The sequence below is a fragment of the Mesoplodon bidens genome (genome assembly GCF_964165515.1).
Source record: "Mesoplodon bidens genome assembly, chromosome: 14".
NCBI lineage: Eukaryota > Metazoa > Chordata > Mammalia > Artiodactyla > Ziphiidae > Mesoplodon > Mesoplodon bidens.
In genome coordinates, this window is record NC_138170.1 from 77,931,277 (window position 1) to 77,956,705 (window position 25,429).

A 25,429-nucleotide genomic window follows, 5' to 3' on the forward strand; every position below is an offset into this window, starting at 1 on the left:
TTCTTTGTCTCTTCTAATAGTCTTTATTTTAAAGTCTATTTTGTCTGATATAAGAATTGCTACTCCAGCTTTCTTTTGATTGCCATTTGCATGGAATATCTTTTTCCATCCCTTTACTTTCAATCTGTATGTGTCTCTAGGTATGAAATGGGTCTCTTGTAGACAGCATATATATGGGTCTTGTTTTTGTATCCATTCAGCCACTCTGTGTCTTTTGGTGGGAGCATTTAGTCCATTTACATTTAAGGTAATTATTGATATGTATGTTCCTATTCCCATTTCCTTAATTGCTTTGGGTTCGTTATTGTTGGTATATTCCTTCTGTTGTGTTTCTTGCCTAGAGAAGTTTCTTTAGCATTTGTTGTAAAGCTGGTTTGGTGGTGCTGAACTCTCTCAGCTTTTGCTTGTCTGTAAAGGTTTTAATTTCTCCATCAAATCTGAATGAGATCCTTGCTGGGTAGAGTAATCTTGGTTGCAGGTTTCTCTCCTTCATCACTTTAATTATGTCCTGCCACTCCCTTCTGGCTTGTAGAGTTTCTGCTGAGAGATCAGCTGTTAACCTGATGGGGATTCCCTTGTGTGTTATTTGTTGTTTTTCCCTTGCTGCTTTTAATATGATTTCTTGTGTTTAATTTTTGACAGTTTGATTAATATGTGTCTTGGTGTATTTCTCCTTGGATTTATTCTGTATGGGACTCTCTGTGCCTCCTGGACTTGATTAACTATTTCCTTTCCCATATTAGGGAAGTTTTCAACTATAATCTCTTCAAATATTTTCTCAGTCCCTTTCTTTTTCTCTTCTTCTTCTGGAACCCCTATAATTCGAATGTTGGTGCGTTTAATGTTGTCCCAGAGGTCTCTGAGACTGTCCTCTGTTCTTTTCATTCTTTTTTCTTTATTTTGCTCTGCATCAGTTATTTCCACTATTTTATCTTCCACCTCACTTATCCGTTCTTCTGCCTCAGTTATTCTGCTATTGATCCCATCTAGAGTATTTTTCATTTCATTTATTGTGTTTTTAATCGATGCTTGATTCATCTTTAGTTCTTCTAGGTCCTTGTTAACTGTTTCTTGCATTTTGTCTATTCTGTTTCCAAGATTATGGATCTTGGAAATAGAATCTTGGATCAGCTTTACTATCATTATTCTGAATTCTTTTTCAGGTAGACTGCCTATTACCTCTTCATTTGTTAGGTCTGGTAGGTTTTTTTCTTGCTCCTTCACCTGCTGTGTGTTTTTCTGTCTTCTCATTTTGCTTATGTTACTGTGTTTGGGGTCTCCTTTTTGCAGGCTGCAGATTCGTAGTTCCCATTGTTTTTGGTGTCTGTCCCCAGTGGCTAAGGTTGTTTCAGTAGGTTGTGTAGGCTTCCTGGTGGGGGGCACTAATGCCTGTGTTCTGGTGGTTGAGGCTCGATCTTGTCTTTCTGGTGGACAGGTCCACGTCTGGTGGTGTGTTTTGGGGTGCCTATGGCCTTATTATGTTTTTAGGTAGCCTCTCTGCTAATGGGTGGGGTTGTGTTCCTGCCTTGCTAGTTGCTTGGCATAGGGTGACCAGCACTGTAGCTTGCTGGTCGTTGACTGAAGCTGGGTGCTGGTGTTGAGATGGAGATCTCTGGGAGATTTTCGCTGCTTGATATTATGTGGAGCTGGGAGGTCTCTTGTGGACCCGTGTCCTGAAGTTGGCTCTCCCACTTCAGAGGCACAGCACTGACTCCTGGCTGCAGCACCAAGAGCCTTTCATCCACCCGGCTCAGAATAACAGGGAGAAAAAGTAGAAAGAAAGAATTAGTAGAAGAAAGAAAGAGAGAGGGAAAGAAAGGAAGAAGGGAAGAAAGGAAGGAAGGACAGAAGAAAGAAAGAAAGGAGGGAGGGAGGGAGGAAGGATGGAAAGAAGGAAAGAAAGGAGGGAGGGAGGGAGGAATGAAAGCAAAAGGAAGAGTGAATGGAAGAAGGGAGGGAGGGAGGGAGGGAGGAAGGAAAGAAAGAAAGAAAGACGGGAGGGAGGGAGGGAGGAAGGAAAGAAAAAGAAAGTGGAAAGAAGAAGGGTGGGAGGGAGGGAGGAAGGAAAGAAAAAGAAAGGAGGAGTGGAGGGAGGGAGGGAGGAAGGGAAGGTAGGAAAAAAAGAAAGAGCAGGTAAAGTAAAATAGAATAAAGTATGAAATATAGTAGCGTTATTAAAATTAAAAAGTAATTATTGGAAAAAAAAAACGGACCGATAGAACCCTGGGACATATGGTGGAAGCAAAGCTATACAGAGAGAATCTTACACAGAAGATTACACCTACACATTCACAAAAAGAGAGCAGGGGAAAAAATCAAAAATCTTGCTCTCCAAGTCCACCTCCTCAATTTGGGATAATTCGTTGTAAAAAAAGGAAAAGGGCGAGAAGTCTGAAATCTTGCTCTGTAAGTCCACCTCCTTAATTTGGGATAATTCGTTGTAAAAAGAGGAAAAGGGGGGAAAGTCTTAAATCTTGTCCTCAAAGTCCACTTCCTCAATTTGGGATGATTCGCTGTCCATTCATGCACTCCACAGACGCAGGGCACATCAAATGGACCGTGGAGCTTTAATCCGCTGCCTCCGAGGCTGCACAGAGAGATTTCCCTGTCTCTGCTCTCACAGCTCCCGGGTCTCAGCCTTGGACCTGGCCCCGCCTCTGCGCGTAGGTCGCCGGAGGGCGTCCGTTCTTTGCTCAGACAGGATGGGTTTAAAGGAGCCGCTGATTCGGGGGCTCTGGCTCACTCAGGCAGAGGAGAGGAAGGGGCGCGCAGTGTGGGGCGGGCCTGCGGCGGCAGAGGCCGGCGTGACGTTGCAGCAGCCCGTGGCGCTCCGTGCGCTTTCCCGGGAAAGCCGTCCCCTGGTCCCGGGACCCCGGCAGTGGCGGGGTGCACAGGCCCCCCGGAAGGCGGGGCGGACAGTGACCCGCGCTCGCACACAGGCCCCGCGGCGGCGGCGGCGGCCCTAGCGTCTCACGCCCGTCTCCGAGGTCCGCGCCTTACCCGCGGCTGGCGCCTGTCTCCGGCGCTTCCCCAAGCAGCCCTCTTAATGCCCTCTCCTCGCGCACCAGTAAACAAAAGGGAAAAAAGTCTCTTGCCTCTTCGGCAGCTCCAGACCCTTTCCCCGGACTCCCTCCGGGCTAGCCGTGGTGCACTAACCCCTTCAGGCTCTCTTCCTGCCGCCAGCCCCAGTCCTCTCCCTGCGCTCCGACTGAAAGCCGATACCCGAGCCTCAGCTCCCAGCCCCGCCCGCCCCGGCGGCCGAGCAGACAAGCCTCTCGGGCTGGTGTGTGCCTGAGGGCACCGGTCCTCTGTGCCGGAATCTCTCCGCTTTGCCCTCCGCACCCCTGTTGCTGTGCTCTCCTCCGCTACTCCGAAGCTTTCCCCCTCCGCCACCTGCAGTCTCCGCCCGCGAAGGGGCTTGTAGTGTGTGGAAACCTTTCCTCCTTCACGGCTCCCTCCCACTGGTGCAGGTCCCGTCCCTATCCTATTGTCTCTGTTTATTCTTTTTTTCTTTTGCCCTACCCAGGTATGTGGGGAGTTTCTTGCCTTTTGGGGGGTCTGAGGTCTTCTGTCAGCGTTCAGTAGGTGTTCTGTAGGAGTTGTTCCACGTGTAGATGAATTTCTGATGTATCTGTGGGGAGGAAGGTGATCTCCGCGTCTTACTCTTCCGCCATCTTCCTCCGGGTCCGTATTTGTCTTTTTGTATCTGGCTTATTTCAGTTATCAAAATGCCCTCCAGTTTCATTCATGTTTTTGCAAATGACAGGATTTCCTTCTTTTTAAAGGCTGAATAATATTCCATTGTGTGTGTGTATTTCATACCTTGGCTATTGTGAGTAATGCTGCAGTGAACTTGGGAGTGCAGGTATCTCTTTGAGATAATGTTTTCATTTCATTTGGAAATATACCCAGAAGTGGGATTGCTGGATCTTGTGGTAGTTCTGTTTTTACTTTCTTGAGGAAACTCCGTTCTGTTTCTCACGGTGACTATACCAGTTTACATTCTTACCAACAGTGTACAAGGGTTCCCTTTTCTCTATGTTCTCACCAGTGTTTATCATCTCTTGTCTCTTTTATAATAGCCATCCTAACAGTTGTGAGATGATATATCATTGTTTTTGATTTTCATTTCCCTGCTGACTAGTGATGTGGAGCAACTTTTCATGTATCTGTTGGCCATTTGTGTGTCTTCTTTGGAAAAATGTCTATTTAGATTCATTGCCCATTGTTAAATTGGATTATTTGTGTTTTGCTATTGAGTTGTATGAGTTTCTTGTATGTTTTGGATATTAACCCCTTCTTGGTTATATGGTTTGCAGATATTTTCTCCCATTCCATAGGTTGCCTTTTCATTTTGCTGATAGTTTCCTTTGCTATGTAGAAGCTTTTTAGATTGATGTATTCCCACTTGTTTTTGCTTTTCTTGCCTTTGCCTTGATGGCAAATCCAAGAAAATCATTGCCAAGACCGAAGTCAAGAAGTTTACCCAACTCCATGCTTCCTCCAGAAGTTTTACAATTTCAGGTCTTATGTTCAAGTATTTCATCCATTTAGAGTTGACTTTTGTATATGGTGTAAATTAGGGGTCCATTTCATTCTTTTGCATGTGGCTATCCAGTTTTTCCAGTATCATTTATTGAAGAGACTATTTTCTCCTTTGTGTATTCTTGGCTCCTTTGTTGTAAATTAATGGACCATATATGCTTGAGTTTATTTCTGGTCTCTCTATTCTGTTCCATTGACCTATGTATCTGTTTTTAATGCCAAGACCATACTGTTTTGATTATTATAGCTTTGTAGTATAGTTTGAAACCTGGATGTATAATGCCTCTAGCTTTATTCTTCTTTTTTAAGATCGCTTTGACTTGGGTCTTTTGTGGTACCATGCAAATTCTAGGATTGTTTTTTCTCTGTCTGTAAAAAATGCCATTGGAATTTTGATAGAGGTTGCATTGAATCTGTAGATCACTTTGGGTAGTATGGATATTTTAACAATAGTAATTCTTCCAATTCATGAATATGGAATTTCTTTCCATTTATATGTGTCTTCTTCAGTTTCTTTCATTAATGTTTTATAGTTTTCAGTATATGTCTCTCTCACTTCCTTGGTTAAATTTATTCCTAAGTATTTTACTCTTTCTGATGCTATTGTAAATGGGATTGTTTTCTCAATTTCTCTTTCCTAGAGTTCACTGTTATTGTATAGAAAAGCAACTGAATTTTGTATGTTGATTTTGTATCCTGCAATTTTACAAATTTATTTATTCTAACAGTTTTTTGATGGAGTCATTAGGGTTATCTATGTATAATATCATGTGATCTGCAAACAGAGCCAATCTTACTTCTTCCTTTCCAATTTGTGTGCCTTTTCTTTTTCTTGCCTAATTGCTCTGGCTAAGACTTTCTGTACCATGTTGAATAAAAATGGCAGGAGGGGGCATCCTTGTCTTGTTCCTCATCTTGGAGCTTCCCTCTTTTCCCTGCCAAGTTCTGTATTCTTTTTTTTTTTTTTTTTTTTTTGCTGTACGCGGGCCTCTCACTGCTGTGGCCTCTCCCGTTGCGGAGCACAGGCTCCGGACACACAGGCTCCGCGGCCATGGCTCGCGGGCCCAGCCGCTGCGCGGCATGTGGGATCTTCCGGGATAGAGGCACGAACCCGTGTCCCCTGCATCGGCAGGCGGACTCTCAACCACTGCGCCACCAGGGAAGCCCTAAGTTCTGTATTCTTGACCAACATTCCAACTGTTGAAATGATGAATTAAAATGAAAATGGCATTTGTAGTTGAGAAATGTGAAAGAAATTCACAGACACTTTTTTTTTTTTTTTTTTTTTTTTGTGGTACGCGGGCCTCCCACCGTCGCGGTCTCTCCTGTTGTGGAGCACAGGCTCCGGACGCACAGGCTCAGCGGCCATGGCTCATGGGCCCAGCCGCTCCACGGCATGCGGGAGCCTCCTGGACCGGGGCACAGACCTGTGTCCCCTGCATCTGCAGGTGGACTCCCAACCACTGCACCACCAGTGAAGCCCACACAGACACATTTTAACCAAAGTGAAAATTACAGCTACACCTAAATTTTATTGCCTTTACAACTACTTAATTCAAATGGGGGAGAAGAGAACAAGATTGTTATTCACTTATGCTGAGAAATCTTAATACAATATGAGGGGTATGGTTTGAATGTTAGAAGTTTACTTTTATTGTGATGTACAGTTGATTGAAAAGCCATTGCCTCCTATTTCCAAAGCATACACTCCTGAATTCTCTTCCTTGCCAACCAGTAGACATTCAGGTTTCCAGATACCGCAGACTCTGCTTACAGAATTTATCATGGATTTTCTAACTGTGGCTTTACATCTTGTGTCACAGTTACTGTCAGGATAATAAATTACTTTCTGGGCCAGAAGTACCCTGCATGCTATAGATATTCAGAAAAGTTTCTACAAATAAGAAGTAGAGTTTATATTTCAGTAGGAAATCACTGTGTTTCTCAAGTAACATAGGTGACTTGCCTGTGTCATCAGTTGGCTACAATTCAGTTGCTGCTAATAACCATATCTTCTTACTGTGCATATTTATGCAAGTTAAACAGATAACTTGGGACTTGAAAGAAATGTACACTTAATGTGTATGCATGTAATGTCTGAGATTTGCTTTAAAATCCTCCAGGGGACAAAGGTCCCTGAGGGCATTGTGGTGATTGGGGAATGACATGTGAGACAAGCTTGGAATGCTGATGTTTGTTTAAGATGGTTGTTGGGCCCCTGGGCATTTATTATACTGCAGTTTCTACTTTTGTCTGTGTGAGTGCAAATTTCTACAACAAAATGCTTATGGAAAGGAATGGTAAGTTTGCAGTGTGAATGTCATGGCATCAAATGAAACTAAGGGGATGAAGAAAAGAAAGCAAATGGTTAACATTTTAGTAAATATATTTATTACTTAAGCATGGAGGAAGGATGGAAGGAAGGGAGGGAGGAATGAAAACAAAAGGAAATTTAGCATATTCACTCATTATTTCCCTGGTCGTAATGCTGTTGTTAAATTATTCACATTATTCAGGATACATTTTTTGGTTTGTTTTTTGCGGTACGCGGGCCTCTCACTGTTGTGGCCTCTCCTGTTGCGGAGCACAGGCTCCGGACACGCAGGCTCAGCGGCCATGGCTCACGGGCCCAGCCGCTCCGCGGCATGTGGGATCTTCCCGGACCGGGGCACGAATCCGTGTCCCCTGCATCGGCAGGCGGACGCTCAACCACTGCGCCACCAGGGAAGCCCCTTGGTTTGTTTTTTGTTGAAGAGATCCATAAACCTCCTACTTGGTTTCAGAGCACTTTTAGTGGGGTTTAATGGAACGTATGGTGTACCTGCAGGTTACCATACAGATCACACGTGACTAATTGTTCAGGTGTTGAAATAATAATGTATACTTGGTCATAATTTCTACTGAGGAACATGCCTGTCACTACTAGAAAGGCTTTGGCCCAGGTGAGGGCAGTGATCATGGTGCCATCAGGGGACGTGGAGGGGGATGGAAGACTCTGCATCTGGTTCAGCTTTTGCTACTTAACACTGAATGATGTTCTTGGGCAAGTGTTGTAACCCTTCAGGTCTTCAGTTTCGTCATCTGAAACTCTAAAGTATGGGTGGAGAGGTTTTTTTTCTTAATTTATTTTTATTTTTGTCTACGTTGGGTCTTCATTACTGTGTGTGGGCTTCCTCTAGTTGCCGCAAGCTGGGGCTAGTCTTCGTTGCGGTGTGCAGGCTTCTCACTGCGGTGGCTTCTTCCATTGCGGAGCATGGTCTCTAGGCGCGTGGGCTTCAGTAGTTGTGGCAGGCAGGCTTCAGTAGTTGTGGCACGCGGGCTCTAGAGCGCAGGCTCAGTAGTTGTGGCACACGGGCTTAGTTGCTCCGCAGCATGTGGGATCTTCCTGGACCAGGGCAAAAACCCGTGTCCCCTGCCTTGGCAGGTAGATTCTTAACCACTGTGCCACCAGGGAAGCCCTGAGAGTTCTTTTAATGAATGCAAATCTATGCTTCGGAGGCCCATCTTGTGCAAAACCATAGAGCTAATTGACTTTAGAGTTGTGAAAGGAAGATGCCAGGTCCTTCATCTTCTACTCATTCCCCCATCTCCATCACAGAGGAAAAGAGCTGATGTATTTAAAATTTTGCTTAAAGTGCTTTTGCTTTTATTGCTTCTCCTTCCCAGGCACTTGTATTTTAGTCTTTCTTACATTAAATTATGACACTATGGGATAGACCTGTTACATCTCGTTAAAGTGATTTTAGTCCTCAGTGAGGAGATTAGCAGATGCTAATCTTCTTGTCTATCCACTCATGTAGCAATGTTCCTCACTTCCTGAAATTGTTCTCTTTGTTTTTGATGGCTAATGTGCCTTAGTCATTTTAGACCTGAGGACTTAGACTCTGTCTACAAGAGGCCAGGTAGATAATATAGTGAATCGAACCTGTTGTAAACTATGGTTTTTCAGTATAGTCATCTTTAGTTTTCAGTTCTGCAGCTTTTGCCTTAATCTTGGGGCCATAATAGAGAATTATGGGGGTTTTGCCTAACTGGAGAGCTTATGACCCTTTCAAGAGGGCATATACTACCTAGTCCCATCTGATTATTGCCATTTGGGCCCTGTGTTGCCCAATTTTCTAAATATTCGGGAGGAATATGGTCGTGGACTGCCATTTTCTGGTCTCTCTTATTTTTTTGTGGGGAAACTACCTTGGACCCTGTTCTTAATAAATGCTTGAATGGGAAATAGGTCTTTAGTTAGTGTTTTTTCAGTTCTTCTGGTTCTGTTGTAGTTGGTAGGCAGGTAACATCTCTGCTCGGATGGTTTCTCTTGTGGTAACTGAGCAAACCTGGTATCCTCATGGGAAAGGACTGAGAGATTATCTGGACAAGTAGATCTGGGAAGGCAGGTCTTTCTCTGTGTACCTGGGGTTGGCCATGTAAAATCAGTGTGTTACAAAATGTCTCTGTTCTGTGGCAGCACTTAGAATCCTTCAGTTGAATAATTTGCCAGCAGGTCTGGAATACCTTACACATTTAATGTACTTCTTAAATTAAGGAATGCATTTTCCTCTAGTCGGTCTTTTATTACCATCACCATTTGGACCCTCTTTTCCTTTATCTCTCTCTTTCTCTCCCTTCATCTCTCTCTTTCTCCCTCTCCGTTTCCTTCTTTTTCGTAGCATGAATTTGTGGCCTGTCCATGGTATAGAATATTCCAGGCATTGTGTTCGCATAGAATCTTGTAAAGGTTCTTGTAAAGGTGTGTACTCAAAATTCAAGAAATTCATAATTTTGTCGACATCCACTCATAAAAGATATTGAGAACTCATGGTAACCTATGTGTGATATAAAGGAATATTTTTATAATGCTCACATATTTGGGTTTTGGGTTATATGTAAATCGTAACACTATAAAGTAGATTTAAAAAAACTCCTTAAGGGCAGGAGTTCTGTTTTTTATATTCTGGAGCACATTTATAGTGTTATGAAGCTGTCAGAATCCTTAGTTATGAGAGATCATTTATGATACGGCACCCCTAAAAAGCGTTAATTCTGAAAGTTATTTCTATTTGGCTACAAGTCTCTTGCTCTGACATTAATGTAATATAATTATTGTCTAGGATGGGATCTTTAAGATGAGACTTTCTCCAGATGGGACCCTTCTTGCAGCCGTTCACTTCTCAGGAAAACTAAGCATCTGGGCCATTCCATCTCTGAAGCAGCAAGGGGAGTGGAATCAAAATGAGCAGGTGTGTCTCTTGATTATGATTATTCCTAGAATGATTCTCGCTTAAGGGTGAGTACTGACAATACTAATTTCATTTTGATGATATTTTACGTTTTAAAATGTAGCTCACAGCTATTATTCTCATCATTCCAAAGCTGTCCTATTCTTTACTTAAATTATACTATTATCAGTGTAGTAGGACAAATGAAGAACAGAGTAGTACTCTGTGCTGATACTAATTTGTAGAGCAGGACACTCTGTATCCTGAGTGTCCTCTGTCCTTTGATCTCTGCATTTCCCCCTTTCTCACTGCAAAAATACAGAATGAAGATGTTAAGTTTTCAGCAAAAGTTAACTAATATCGAAGATTTGAAGGGTCAATATCGTAAAAAGGTTAGACTTCTTTCCAAATCTTGCAGTGCTAGTAATCCTGGGCTTCCTTAAGGTTGAAGGGAGCTATCTTGTCTTTACTCAAAAGGTAGATAGAGAAGATACAGAGAAAGATAGAACTGTTCATTTTTTTAGTGTCTGGAAATAACAGCGTTTGAGAATTAAACAATTGAGTTGTTTAGTAACGGATAGTATCAATGTCTATTGTAATCTAACATCAGGATGGGCAGGTAAGGTATGATGCTCATTCAATGCCACACGTTGTGATAGAGTGAAGATTTAAGAAAAATCTTCTCAATTAGATACAGCTTATGTTATAAATCTTCTACTGCTCTGAAGGTAATTTTGCATGTCAGCACTTTGAGTGTTAGTTCTCCTTCCCTCACATCCCCATTCCCCTTTCCTATAGGAGTATCCTGTCACCAGCTTTGGTGGGTACTTCTGTGATTCTAAGAAAGGAGCATATTCCCTGCAAGGTCTGAATGGATCAGGGTCCTTTTTTTGGTGATACGCGGGCCTCTCACTGTTGTGGCCTCTCCTTTTGCGGAGCACAGGCTCTGGACGCGCAGGCTCAGCGGCCATGGCTCACGGGCCCAGCCGCTCAGCGGCATGTGGGATCTTCCCGGACCGGGGCACGAACCTGTGTCCCCTGCATCAGCAGGCGGACTTGCAACCACTGCACCACCAGGGAAGCCCTCAGGGTCTTCTTATTAGCATTCTTTTGAATTTCATTTCATCAAACTGCACTATAAAAGAATTCTTAATAAGCAAACAGTATTTTGTGTTTCTCAGAACAGAGGAAAAGAGAAAGGGGCTCTACATTTTCATACTCTTTTCCCAGACTTAAATTTATTTGTTTTTGCTGTTCTTCAATTTTTTCTCTTAGACACAATTGTAGGAAGATTCCCTCCCCCCGCCTTCCCCCCGCCCAGTTCCTCACCGTGTTGAATTTAACTTGGCCTCCACATCTCTGCTACTCTGTCTCACTTACTGGATCTAGATTTGTTCTAAATAGAAGAAAGAGATCCTCCTCAGTTATCAACCTCAGTAGCCAAGTAGAGGGACATCCTTTCTGTCTCCTCTGAAATGAGAGCTAAGTTGACTTATATCTTCACTCTAGAAGTGGAGTGGACCAGCTCTCAAAACTGTTTTTTTTTAATGTATTCAGCTAGGCTCATCAGATAATTGATCCAGAAGGTACTGTGCATTTTTCATGGTTATCAATGTGTAGTGTTAAGATACTTAGCTCTTGTTATTTGGGAAGACCCTGATGTTCTATTATATATGGGAAATTTTACATCTGAGCAAGTTTTTTCTTAAAAGGTGAACACTTTGAATATTAGTCATTCGGAATAGAAATATTGATCAAGTTCTGAAGCACACTTAACGTTTCATCTTGTGAGTGTCCTAGAATGTCGTACATATAGCATAAGGGCTATTAAAAAAATTCATTAGTATGCTGTTTCGTTTTCTGAAATTCTGGGTACCTTTTTTTTTTTTTTTTTTTTTTTTGCATGCAAAGATAACCTGCATCTGTTGTAGTCCTTATTGGCATATACTTGAATTTTTGACTGGTTAGACCTTTTTATTGTTAGTTGCCAATCAGTTTCATTATAATTCATTACTCTTTAGCCCATGAATGTTATTCATTGGGTTTTTATAATGATTCTATTAAAAACACAAAAATTGTTTAAAAATCTTGAAACTCAGGAATGAATAAATGTAAATATCTCAGTCATTTGGAATAGGCCATGAGAAAGGTAATGTGACAAGAAAGGAAGGGAATTTGGAAATGGCAACAGAGATGCATGGTGGGAGGACATGAGTTCAGGCCAGAAATTTGGCTCTAGTGTTGTCTTAGGGAGAGTCTTTTGAACAGAAATATGCTGAGCGTTTAGAAGGCAGTTCATCAGGAATTGCTGAAGCCTGATTTTTCAGTTGTACCTCAAAGAGTTTCCACCTTACCTCTGTGGCTCTGATTCAGCGCTCCCCCCCGCCACCCTACAGTCTGCAGACAGACTGTATGATGATACAACTCCTCAAACTAGTTGTATCTTTTATTATAATTTACACCTTTTTGGGCTTACCAATCAGTTTCTTCTGATTTGGTTGGTATAAATTATCTCCCTTGAATGCTTGAGTAAACTGGAAAAAAACGGGATTTGGGGCTCAGAAAGCTGAAAACCATGGACCTGGTTGCCATCAGCAAGGCTGCTCAGCACATCTTCATTCCAGAGCACATCCCATCACAGGCCAGTGGCTGCCAACCCCTCCCTTTTCTGCTGCTGCTCAGCACCTGGAAAAACTAGCTGGATAGGGCAGACTTGGCCCTCTGAGACCCCTGCCAGTGCTAGCCTCAGAATAAATTTTTGTCCAAAGTTGAGAACAGGGAGGGCATTTGATTTTATCTATTCAGAGGTTGTGATCAAAATGCAAAAACTCCTTCATGCAACCTGCCATCTTTTCTAGTCTGGTTGTTACGCTGCTTTATACCTGCTCCCTGAGCCCTCCTCTCTTGCTCGCTACTTTTGTCTAACCCTTTCTGTTTTACTTTGTGAAACTTCATTCCATCATAAACAAACTCCTGTGAGCCTTCATCATTTTCACAGAATGCTCTGCTTTCTTTTGATACACTTAATCTAGGCTTATAAAGCTCAGTAGGATCGAGGTACATGTACACATAGTCTTGCAGCTTTTATAAAATTTACTCTAATAATAACCTCTATTATTATTTACTGAGCACTAATTTTTTCTTAGGGTTTTTCAGCAAGTAAGCAGGAGAACTGAGATTTGATTTCACAGCTCTCTGGCTCTGATGTCCATGCTCTTTCCATGACCATGTGAGAAAATAAATACTCTTTAAAAAAGGTGGGAAAAACCCTATTTGTTAGGTTTTTTATTGGGCTTTATTTGATGTGACCTTTAAAAGAACAGAGACAAATTCTTTTTCTCTGCGAATGTAGCACAGATTTCTTCAGCCCTCTCAGATGTGTTGAACTCTTGAGCTAATTAGTGTGTACCAGATACTAGAATAAGTAATTGAGAAAGTCTGTCATTGGTAAACCCTTAACTTTATGATAGATACCATATCACAGTACTTATGATGTGGTGACATGAGGTGAGGGCGGTAACTCTTTGTCCAGCAAAAGAAGTTTGAACAACCATACTTTGTTTGAGTCTTTCACCTACATTCCGGGGATGAATCACATTGGATATTGGACATTTTAGGTTTGACTTTAACGTATGAAGAGAGTCATTAAAATCTAGTGTACTAGTCAGATATAGAGAACAAACTAGTGGTTACAAGTAGTGAGAAGGAGGAGGGGAGGGGCAAGATATGTGTAGGGGATTAAGAGGTACAAGCTATTATGTATGAACTAAGCTACAAGGATATATTGTACAACACAGGGAATATAGCCAGTATTTTATAATCACTGTAAGTGGAGTATAACCTTTAAAAATTGTGAACCACTATGTTGTACACCTGTAACATATAATATTGTACATAAACTATACTTAAATAAAAGTAATAGTGCATTAGAGTAAATGTTATGAAGCTTGCATGTAACAGTGCTATCAAGAGTAGGTTGTTACTTTATTCAGAATAATTATCGTAAAATAATAAAGTTCAAGTATTTGAATCTCTACTAAGTACTACAGTAGAAAATGCAATAAGTCACAGTCCTTGCCCTTAGGACATTCATGGTCTTGCAAGGGAAATTATAAACAAATTAATAAAATAACATGTTAATATTATGAAAAGATAAGCTCAGAGGAATGGTGCATACTTCAGTTGGTGGTTTTGGGGAGGAGGATTGTTGGGAATAAATAGCGTTTGTATAGTAAGGCTTGGCTATCAACAGCAATTTTCATCTCTCTCATTTACTTCACAAAAAACCCTGTTAAGTAAAAAATGTTTTTATACTCGTTTTAAGAGATGGGAGTAGTGCTGAAAGCAGTTAACTTAGATCACTGAATGTTAGAATCAGTGTTCCATTTTGACTCAGGTCCTCTGACTTTGTAGGTCAAGACTTTTTTCCAGAGAATCTTCTTACAGTGCTTATATTTAGAAATACTGACTTTAAGTGGGCAAATTGGATACTAGTTAAGATGTTAATGGAAGACAGGGAGAGATAGCCCGTGTGGTTTATACGAATGACACCTGGAGTTGTGCAGTTCATTATGTAGAGACACTGGGAATGTGAAAATACTAATAAGCGAGAGGTATAATATTGTCACTTACCAAATGTATGGTGTCACTTTGTGTATTCATCACTGGCTGAAAATCACTGAAGAACTCTTAAACAGCTGAACAAAACTTAAAACAGCTGCTCTTTTCTCATTTGTCCAGTTTAATCAAGTGACCTTGGGTCAGCCAGGTAGGACAGGCTTTGGATTTCTTTGTGGCTACTCTGGGAAACGAACGGAAAGCCGATTAGTTTAAAATAGAGTATATAATATATAGTGTATATAGTTAGCTTATAACTTTACCTTAAACATTGCCTGAGAAAAAAACGAATGTTTCTGTTGCACTATACAGACTTAAAGTCTTTTACCAAATTGTGAATTCAGCTCATCTGGGCCTTTCTTCAAGCAATACGCTACTTTATTAGTTTTCATAATATGCTTTGTTTGAATGAGTATTTTCTCTTTAAAATCTAATGATTAAAGGTAGTTTGGAAGTGCCTGTTCTGATTTACTTCTATCCAGTTTTTAGTTGATTAAATACTTTGGCTTTCCTTATCAATATGAAACTCCATCTGGCTAGAAATCCATATTAAGTTTTGTTCATGTTTGGAGTATATAGTAAAATTGCCAAACTGATTTTCATTTCAAACGTTTCCCATATGTTATGTTTATGTATTTACATCTCATTTTTGGCCTTAATTGTTCTCTGAAGAAGCTTTATTACTTGCTTATTTGTACTTACTTGGATGCAGTAGACACAAAACTAAGCTTTCCCATTTGAGAGTATGTTCTTTTTGACACATAGTAGGTACTGGCCTACTTTTGTTAAGTGGATGACTCAGTGAAGGATGAATGGGTAGACAGCGGTCCATGTCATTCATAGCGATCTAAACCCCGCTGTTTTCACAGCGTCACCAGACTGGCAGCTCTTTGAGAAGAGGCGCTGAGTTGAATACACATTTCTTCCCCGCGAGCTAACGAAGGGCTTGCTGCGTTAAATATTAATAATAAATGTTTGTGGAATGAATAAACGTTTAAAGGTTGCTTTTATGCTGTTGGCAACAAGGTCTTTGTTATATTTAGCTTCCAGCTGTAAAAAAAGAAAAAAAACAGTCAGCACATAAAATCCTGAAATCTGAAGAAAACAGATTTAAGCCATATGCTTTAGCCATAATAGCCTCTCTGAACAACATCTATAACTGCATCCTTAGGACATCCTCCTCTAGGCTACTGCTGCCCTATAAAGTGAGGGCACCTGAGGCTGTTTTCAGACATACGGTAGCACATCATGCAGAGAGGAGTGGCATGGAGGCTGCTGCTCAGGATATATCAACATAGTAGTGGGACTGAGTACCCCCCACCCCCCCGCTTTCCTGGGGGTCTTGGGAGCTTGGTGATCCTCTCTTCAAAGTAGCAGCCTACAGAGTTTGAATGGGATGTCATAAAGCACAGCCAGATCATGGTTCTCCCCACAGAGTCCTTGGCTCTGAAGGGTGGTAAGTTGGGGCCAGTTTGAATAGTATAAGGGGAGCAGTGGGAATGTCTATGTAGAAAGCAGCAACGGGCAAGCCATCAGGTTGCTGGTCTGGCAGGCCACCTCTGCCTGAGGCAGAGGTAAGTTTGGGATTTTGTTTGGGCTTCTTTCTTAAACATACGGTACAGATAGTTTCATCAAACTCCCACATGTTGTGAAGTTGAGCGCTTCGTTCAGATATACAGACTGAACTGCTGTGTACTTCTAAGACAAAAGTACAGACAGGTAAAAACCCCAAAGAATTTAAAACAGGTAGTCAAACAAGTACATTCGCATACATGTTCACAGCAGCCGCAAGCTGGAAACAACCCAGATGTCTGTTAACAGAAGGATGGACAAATTGTGGTGTATACTTGCGATCGAATATTACGCAGCCATAAAAAAGGAATGAACTACCAATCCAGGCTACAACTTGGATGACCCTTGAGAACATTATGATAAGTGAAAGAAGCCAGACACAAAAGGTTGTTTGAATTCATTTATACAAAATACCCAGAATAGGTAAATCCACAGAGATAGGGGAAAGGGGAAAGGGGGTAACTGCTTAATGCCTAAGCTTTATTTTGAAGGGATCAAAATGTTTCGGAACTAGATGGAGGTGGCAGACATTGTGAACGTACTAAATACCACTGAATTATTCATTTAAAAATGGTTAATTTTATGTTAATTTCACCACAATGAAAAAAATGATTTCAGGAATCCTCTCCTCCCCCCCCAAACCCTAAAACAAACAAAAATACATATAATTAGAATATGATGCACTGTAGTCCCGTACTTTGACCTACTTCTTTTTCCTGAATAAGCTTAGTCTTTCCCTACCTGTGTCCTTCTGTGCACACTGTGGTCTCCCACTGGAACGTTGTCCTCCACCCATTTTCCACATCCAGGTCTTATCCAGCCATAAGCATATATAACACCGTCAGGCTTCCTTTGATCCTCTTGAACTCCCTTCATCTTTCTCAAGCCCGTATCCAAAATGATCTCTTGATCCTTTGAAGACTCTTAGCACTTTTATCCATACCTCTTTTTTGGGCAGTTATCAGATTTGACCTTCGGTTTTAGTTAGTTATACCCATTTCTTAGCCATCTATGTGCTTGAGTATAGGGCATGTAATGTCTGATTTTTTTTCTTCTTTCTTTCATAGTGTAAGTGCACAGTATTCATTGACTAAATAGCAGAAGAAACCACACTTTTGAGAAGGTGTAGGAATATTTGTACTATGTCAACTAGTTTTTCTATAGCTTAGACATTCTACTTGGAGCTCAGTGATTCAAAGGATTAATTAGTTCATTCCCTCATTCAGCATTTAACTACTGTGACAGAGGTGGGCACTGATAGACGTGGGAGTACAAGGATGACTAACAGAGTCCTGGATGCAGAGGAACAAATCTTCTCCTTGGGTTTAAAATTGGTTTCACAAGAGATACCCATTGTTTAAGCAATCTGCGTGGAACAGTCTAGTCCCAGAGTGTGCAGATTGGCTCTGCTAGACTAGTACTGCTTGTTCATGGTCCTCTTGCTCATCATTAACTTTGATGAAGACAAGCACACTTTGAATTCTCAAAGTGCTTATGCCAATGAGATGACTTCTTTTTACATTTTTTTCTCAAGAGTTCTTGTTAAATTTCTTTGTAATCTATACGTCCTTAAATTTACCCAAGGCTGAATCATAATTGTTGTTGTTTGTGGGGCTTACAGTTTTAAAGTGTTACCCCATACTTCCCTTGTGTACTCCAGAACATATGTGGGGAGGCACACATGGCATCACGTAAATAGATGCTGGCACGCCTCTGGTGCTGTTGCTGGAGGTGCAGCTGGTGGTTCGGAGCTACTGAAACTTCTAAGATGCCTTGTAATGGTCAAATAAGATTTTAATTTAGTTGATTATTTTCAGTAATACGTACCTTATTCTAATTTTTTGAAACTTAATTTTTTTTTTTATATTTAAGGCCAATCCATTTCTTCGCCTAGTATGTAAATAGCCTTTTATGGCAACTTTTTTCTGATAAAGTTAACAAATTATATCTTCTGTTCTCAGGGTCTGCTCTGAGCGACTTATAGTAGTGGAGAGCAGAAAGTTCTCTCAGGGTATGGAAAGAAATAGCAGTTTTAATACCCTAACGTATAAGCCACTGATAAATTGGTAATAAAATATATATGCTTATTCTGTTGCATAAGATGAAAAAGCACATTTTGACATAAGTACAGCATCACTATTTTTAGGCTTAAGATTTCAGATAACCCCCAACTGATATTTTGTTGTTTTTTCCCCCCATACTATTGTGATTCTGGAGGTTATGGAATTAACGTGGGCCTGGCTTAATCTCTGTTGTTTTGTGATGCTTGAGAGATCGTGGTGTGTCCTGATGTTCACAAAGGTGGGCGGGACATTGTGTTGCCGTGAGATTAGACTGTGAACGTACTGAATTTGAGGATTGCATGGTTATATTTTTTGACTTAGTACAATAGGTTTTCAGTCATAGAAAGTTAGAACTGGGGATGACACGGAACTTGTGGAGTCCAACCTCAGAGCTGTGGGAACTGAGACCTGGAGGGTTGCTTGCCTTACGAGCGGCAGGGTAGCTCTTACATCCAGGCTGGTGTTTTATTCACAACGGCATGGCTGTTCTCCCAGCGTGCAGGTGTGCGTGCGTGTGTGTGTGCGCGCGTGTGTGCGTGCGTGCGTGTGTGTGTGCGTATGCAGAATTGTTAGTGTTTCCTGCTTTCATTTGTATGAATTGTATGCTTGCCATCATGGTTCTTATTCATGCTACTTTCTTCATTAAACTGAGTCACAGTACTTGCATGTGCACATCTTAGGTATAAGAACAATTGCTTTTCAAGATCTTGGAGAGGAATAGATTTCAACTAGGTGTAACTAAGAGATGAAAGGAGAGCATCATTTCTGTATTTTGTTAAAAAAAATCCAAAGTTCTTGATGATGTTCTCATAATTTTCTTACCTTGTTGATCCAAGAATTTATGTGCCTGTTTTTCAAATTTAGCCAGGCTATGATGACCTTAATCCCGATTGGATACTCTCTACTGAGAAAAGAAAAAAAATCAAAGGTGAGTTTTATGATGTATGATGACTAAAACCTTAAGAGACTCATGTTGTTTAATAAAAGTGCTTTTTAGATGGTATGATATATGTAGGGGAGGGAAAACTTTTCTTTCTACTATCCTAGGTTCTCTGGCTGGGGCTCTGTAAAATTAGATTGACAAAAGAGATTAATAAGAGAAAAACACGCAGAAGTTTATTAGCATGTACACTGAGTTTATACATGGGGGTACCCAGGGATGAGTAACTCCGAGGGATGGTTGGAAATTGTGCTTATACAGCATCTAAACAAAGAAACAGTAAATTTTTAGGGAAGTGACAAGACAAAGGAAAAGCAGTTGGAGTTTCTAGGGGTGGCAAATTGTGGGAAGGCAAATATGTGGGGAAAGTAATGGAAGCTAAGCAGTAGTTAGTTATGTAGATTCCTTCGGCGCTGTCTCTGGGCTCTTAAGGGTCTAAATTTGTCTCCAGTGATGAACTCTTGTCCTTCGTGGTAGAGAGCGGAGAGGGGAACAACTTTGTAAATTTATGTCCTACTTTTACGCAAATAGGTAGAGGGCAGGGACCTTTTTTGTGGCTGCTTCTTCTCAGTGGCCTCTAGCCCAAAATAATCATTGTGCCACAGTGGCACATTTTGGGGTGGCATATTCGGCTACCCTACATATAAAAGTCTCTAGGTACTTCTGCTTCACTTTGGAAGGGACACCAAGATTTCATAGCACGGGGACAAGGCAACAGATCCGGCTTTCTGACCGTCAGGTGTTAATATTTTGAGTTTTCCCAAGGCTGAGGCGGAGCCTGTGGCATGCGGCAGGGCTCTCCCTCCACAGGCCAGCGTGGAGATGGCACGCGGAGTTCAAAGCTCCTAAGTGTACTCCTTTGTAAAGGAGCATGGAGGGGATAGCAGAAAGGGATTCCTCAAAGGGTAAACTCTGAGTAGTTATCTTTGGGGCTGGGGTGCCGGAGTGGAAGATGGTAGGTAATGAGAGGGTTGGAGGGACTTTTTCTTTTCATACCTCTCCATATCTAAGCATTTAAAAAAATTTTTTTAGCAGTGAGCATGTATTACTTTTATAAATAGAAAAGAAGCCCAGTATTTACATTTAATTAAAAGCAATAGTGATTATTTAATTGGTAGGTTAAAATTAAAAACAAAAATTAAAGTATTAAGAGTTACTTTGAGTAATTGGTTCCTCTTTCTTCAGGTGAAACTCCCCAAGTTAAACACTGCTGAATTTTTAAGTGTCCCCTATAAAATGAGTGATAGTTACAGGGTTCAAAATCTTTATTAAATTATGCTTCTAATTCACATTTAAAGACCCTGAAAGTATTGATTCGTTAATATCACGTGTCATGTTCATGTATTCGCTTTTGTTAAATAATCATCTGAAATACTCATTCAGAAAAACATTATTGAGAAAAAATATAATTTGTCAGATTAGAAGGTTGGCTGCATGTTTAAATGATTTGCTCCTTTCCATCCCGCATTACATTAAGCTGTAAGCCTAGGAACACTGCTTTTCATGTTTTCTTGGAATTCCTTATTTATATAGATTGCTTTAGGCTTAAATAGGAAGAAAATGTTGAGTTGTCATGGTTTTTGTTTTTTAATTAAAATAATGAGTTATTCTCATGGAGTTAACCTCCTATTTTATTTTATTTTTAATTTGGCCGTGCTGCACGGCTTCTGGGATCTTCATTCCTCACCGAGGGATCGAACTCGTGCCCACGGCAGTGAAAGTGCCCAGTCCGAACCACTGGACTGCCAGGGAATCCCATTAACCTCCTATTTTAAAATCTCTATCTCCTTAGTCAAATGTTTACATATATTATAAAATTTATGGTGTACTTTGTATGTATTACCTTTAAACCTCGTCAGATCCGTAGTGGAACAAGTAAGGTATAAAAGGGGAATAAAATTATAGTAAATATCATGCCATTTCCTTTTGAATGCCTCAATTTGGTGAACCACAGTTCAGTTCTATCCACCTTCCCCCAACCCCTGCAATTCCTTACTGGTCTTGAGTATGTTTTCCTCTTTCTGATAAGTTGCAAGTATAGAGGAGGAAAAAGCTCTTTTTCCTACTACCCTACTAGATTCTCCAGCTGAGGCCCAGTAAATTGGACTAACAAAAAGAAAAAAGCATACACATTTACTTAATATGTTTTAGGGACACAGGAGCCTTCATAAGGAAATGAAGACCTGAGGAACAGTTAAACCTGATCAGTTTTATATTAGGTTGGGTGAAGAGTGAAAGTTGTAGAAAGACATGAGAGACAAAAGGGTCTGAGCTAAGGGTAGTAAACTGGGAGGAACTTAGCAAGGCCTGTTTGTTTCCGTTTTTCTTGGCTTCCCTCTGCCTTTGGAGATAAGGATGCTCCTTTCCTCCAGATATAAAGAAGGTACCTCTCACATGAGGATCTTAGGACCTGCTCCAGAGGAAGGTCAGAGTTCTTCCTGAGTCTGCCATTTCTCAGTACACACCTACCTTTTTTTTATATGTTGAAAATGGTGACATATCTCTGAATATTTTTCATTTTTTTTCACAGAAAGACCTTAATATGTTTACCTCTGCATCCCTGGAACTTTGGACTTTGGCAAATTGTTGGCATTCAGATGTTCATTAAATAAATTACCATTTTGTATCTTCTACTTGAGTAAAAATCTGAGTGGTGACTTACATTTGATTTTTTTCTTATTATTTGTCATACCTTTAGGACTCACATGGTTTTAAAAATTGATTATTGGACTAAGTGTGTTGTTTTTAAACCACGTTGATGGATGGATTTGTATTGATTTACTTTTCCCCCCATTAGATAAAGAGTCCTTTTACCCACTGATAGATGTGAATTGGTGGGTGGACAGTGCAGTGATTTTGGCTCGCTGCTCTGGTGCTTTGACTGTTTCGTCGGTGAAGACTTTGAAGAATTTACTGGGAAAATCCTGTGAATGGTTTGAACCATCCCCTCAAGTCACTGCTACCCATGATGGGGGATTTTTAATTTTGGAGGTAATGCTTTCCCTTTTAAAGCAATCAGTGTGTTTGAGGGTAAACATTTATTACCCTCAAAATCTAAATATCTGATTTTAATTTTGGTTATCCCATTATTTAATCTTGTCTTTAAAAAGAAAAATTTGTTATTGGAATCAGAACTTGAGTGCAGTATAAAAAAGATCTATTGTTTAGACAATTTAAAAAAGTGAGTTTGTATAAGGATGAAGAACATTTATAATCATTTTGCTCTCTGTAAAGCATTTCTTCCTCATTGACATGATGGCTTTTTTCTTTTTCCTGGATTAGTTATCTTAAAAATATAAATAATATCACTACCTAAGAAATACAGTCTTTAACCTATTCCTATGAAATATGACAGCTTAAAACTTTTGGTTCTTTTATTAAGAACTTGTTTATCATGACAAAAATTTTGAAAAGAGGCTAATATTTTAGAGTTACGTTTTGGTCATTTAAAATTATTTTAAGTCTTTCAAGGTAATGGCCTTCAATAGCCTTCACTTCAGTGCAGACTGACAAATGTCTTCTCCCCTTAAGTTTGGTACCGAGTCTAAAGATGTGCTTTAAAGAGAACCAGGGCTTAAAATCGAAGGCAACTCTGTTAGGTCTGGAATGAAAGTTATCGTTAACAGGCAGCCTTCAGACTCAGAACTTTCTGAAGACATTGTTTAAAAGCTGGGGAGCTATGCTTGATAAAGCAAATAAATACCTTCATGTTCATGTTGCTAAACAGATGGAAAAATCGTTTTTTCACAGCAGGTATAAAAATATCAAAAAGAAAGAAAATAACATTCTCAACTCCTTTATTTCCCTAAAATAATTACCAGGTATATATTTTACAAGACCGTATTAATGACCTATTATTAAAACAGGCTTTAGTTTTAGAGATTTGGAGCCAATAACTTCTGTGCTTATTTCTGGAGCTATTGATGTAAATATATAGCATTTGTTGTTGGATTTCTTTGAATTCCATTCTTAGTTTTAATCCCACGGCTGATGTAATGAATCAAACCAGAGTAGAATTAAAACTATTTTTCTCATTAGCTCTAAACACTTATCTTTAGTTCCTCACTATTCATTCAACCTCTCCTTTTTCAATTCAGTGCGAGATTAAACTTGCCCCCAAACGATCTCGTTTGGAGACGAGGGCGGGAGAAGAAGCTGACGGAGAAGAGCATTCGGATTCCGATCAGGAAGTATCTGCCAAGGCTCGCTACTTTGGTTACATTAAACAGGGCTTGTACTTAGTGACCGAGATGGAGCGGTTCGCACCAGCCCGGAAACGCCCGCGAACCATTACTAAAAACTACCGCCTGGTGAGCCTGCGGTCTACGACCCCAGAGGAGCTCTACCAGAGGAAGGTGAGGGTGTCCCCTTACTATCCACGGTCACAGCGTCAGATTTGATTGGCCTCTATTGAGAAAAAACTATTTTTTGTAATAAAGGAGGAGATTTAAAGAGGCATTGTTATTATCGTTGCCCTCTTAGCCATGTCAGTGTGGTAAAGCTGCTGAGAATAACACTGGTCTTTGTGCCTGAGCAGTCACAGTAAGAGCAGTGGATGGGAGGTGAGTTCACGTGGACCGATTGTCCACTTGGTGGCTCCGCCCAGGTTTTCGCTCCACTTCGTGTGGCCTTCAGCTCTCACTTCCTCTGTGCTGAAGTACAGCTGTCTCCTCAGACTGCAGCAGATGAGGGAAGAACTGCAGACTTGCTTTCTAGTCTGGGGTTTGCTTGGGAAGCGGATGTGATCAACACTGAGTATTCCACGTGTTTGTGCTGCACTGTTACAAGCAGAGTCCTGGAGGAGGAGTCGGACCGCCCTGCTTGTCCTGGTTTTGCCGTTTTACTTTATAACCATGGGTATTTCACCTCTGTTTCTCATCTTTTTGTTAAAGCACTTAAAAGAAAGACTTGATCTATCTGCCCCTTGTCACGTTTGTGAGCTTCTGGTGCCGCAGTGCACGTGAAGGTGGTTAGGACTGACCTACGCTACCCTTGTTCATTCTGTCATCGTATTGACACTGCAGATGGCTCGGTAATGTCACATTCGTGTTCCATTTCCTTGTCCAAAGATCGAAAGTGAAGAGTATGAGGAAGCCTTGTCTCTGGCTCAGACCTACGGCCTGGATACTGACCTGGTGTATCAGAGGCAGTGGAGGAAGTCAGCTGTCAACATTGCTTCAATTCAGAATTACTTGGTATGTTTAAATTTGGGGGGAACATGCAGTAAAATTCAAACTTAGGGAATAACTTTTGGCTGTAGGGCTTCATGTTGGAGTACTTTTCACCGCTGAGTTTTCTATATGAAGTGTTTTATTCTACCTTGAAAAATTATCAGGTTCTGTTGGCCCTGCAGCTGGACGTTGCTGCAGAAGACACGTGACCAAATATTCACTGATAAACCAGCCAACTGCCTGGTCCTGGCCTGATCCTTTCCCTTCATCTGCCTCCGTTAACCTCTGTTCACCTCCATCAGTCAGGGTCCTGTCAGAAGCCAGGAACCACACAGTAATCTGAACAGGAACAGTTTTAATATGGAGAATTAATATTTTCTAGTAACGAGAGATTAACTCTATGAGGGCAAAGAGAACTCTAAGGAATACCCTGGGGCTGAACGGAATGTACCCAAGGAGGGACCAAACTCGGGAGGGAGGGCCCCCCCCTGGGCTGGGATTCAGGCTTCATCGGACAAGGAGTGGTTGCAGCACATGGGACGGAAGAGCAGTTCTCTGGAATGCCTGAGGCCACGGCTGGTCCATAGTAGCCAAGGCTGGCAGGCAGGGAAAGGTGGGATGGATGGGCCAGCTGGATGCTTGTTGCTAGGGTGGCCGTGAACTGAGGCTGGGGGGTCGGAAAACCCCAGGGGCTGGTAAGTAGGGAGACCCCCACCAGCATGAAGGCTGGTAGATAAGGAACCGTGGCCAGGACTGAAAAGAAAAAAATTCCCCCTGGAGTGTAGGCGAGCCTAGTTTAGGGAGCTTCCCCTTCAGGTGTCTGGGAGGATTCGCTGCGGAGGAATCTGTCCATGGGAGTGCAGCTGACACTAAGTGGGAAGTCGTCCTCCAAAGGAGGGAGGGGGAAGTAAGCACCACCAGATGTCGCCTGCCGGCATTGCCAAGACAGGAGCAAGAACAGAACCAGCGCACATGTGGACTAGAGACCAGAGCCTCTTCCTCTGCAGTGGCCTCCAGCGCCCTCTGTTGACAAAGCTTAATATCGTGTCAGCCGCAAATGGGAAAGGCTGTTTATCCCATAGCTGGCTCTGAAGAGTACTTTTGAGGCTGAGAGGCAATAAATAGATAACTGTCATATCAAGCTTGCCAAATACCCCCTTTTTGCTTAAATCCTGCAGTTAAATCCTTCCTGCTATGTGCTACCACAGTTAGAGTCACTTTGTTGGCTGTTTATTTGAATCATTGGCACCTTTGTAAGGAAGTAGTTGGATTCATACCTATTTTTAGAAGGTGCTGACTTCTCATGTG

The 25,429-nt window shown here is 41.3% G+C and overlaps 1 protein-coding gene and 1 long non-coding RNA gene across 3 annotated transcripts in view; one reads left to right on the top strand and one right to left on the bottom strand.

The window, feature by feature from the left end:
• LOC308627717 overlaps positions 1 to 25,429 on the bottom strand; it is a 1,107,544-nt gene that overhangs the window by 1,076,704 nt on the left and 5,411 nt on the right. The gene's annotated exons all lie outside the window — the stretch shown is intronic.
• The window catches only part of NBAS (NBAS subunit of NRZ tethering complex), a 342,685-nt gene that overhangs the window by 58,510 nt on the left and 258,746 nt on the right, over positions 1 to 25,429 (top strand). For both annotated transcript variants that reach the window (XM_081254071.1, XM_081254070.1), the window contains 5 exons: positions 9,651 to 9,779; positions 18,875 to 18,938; positions 21,748 to 21,941; positions 23,048 to 23,305; positions 24,020 to 24,145. In XM_081254071.1, coding sequence (XP_081110197.1) covers positions 9,651 to 9,779; positions 18,875 to 18,938; positions 21,748 to 21,941; positions 23,048 to 23,305; positions 24,020 to 24,145 — 771 coding nt within the window. The remainder of the gene's footprint in view (positions 1 to 9,650; positions 9,780 to 18,874; positions 18,939 to 21,747; positions 21,942 to 23,047; positions 23,306 to 24,019; positions 24,146 to 25,429) is intronic.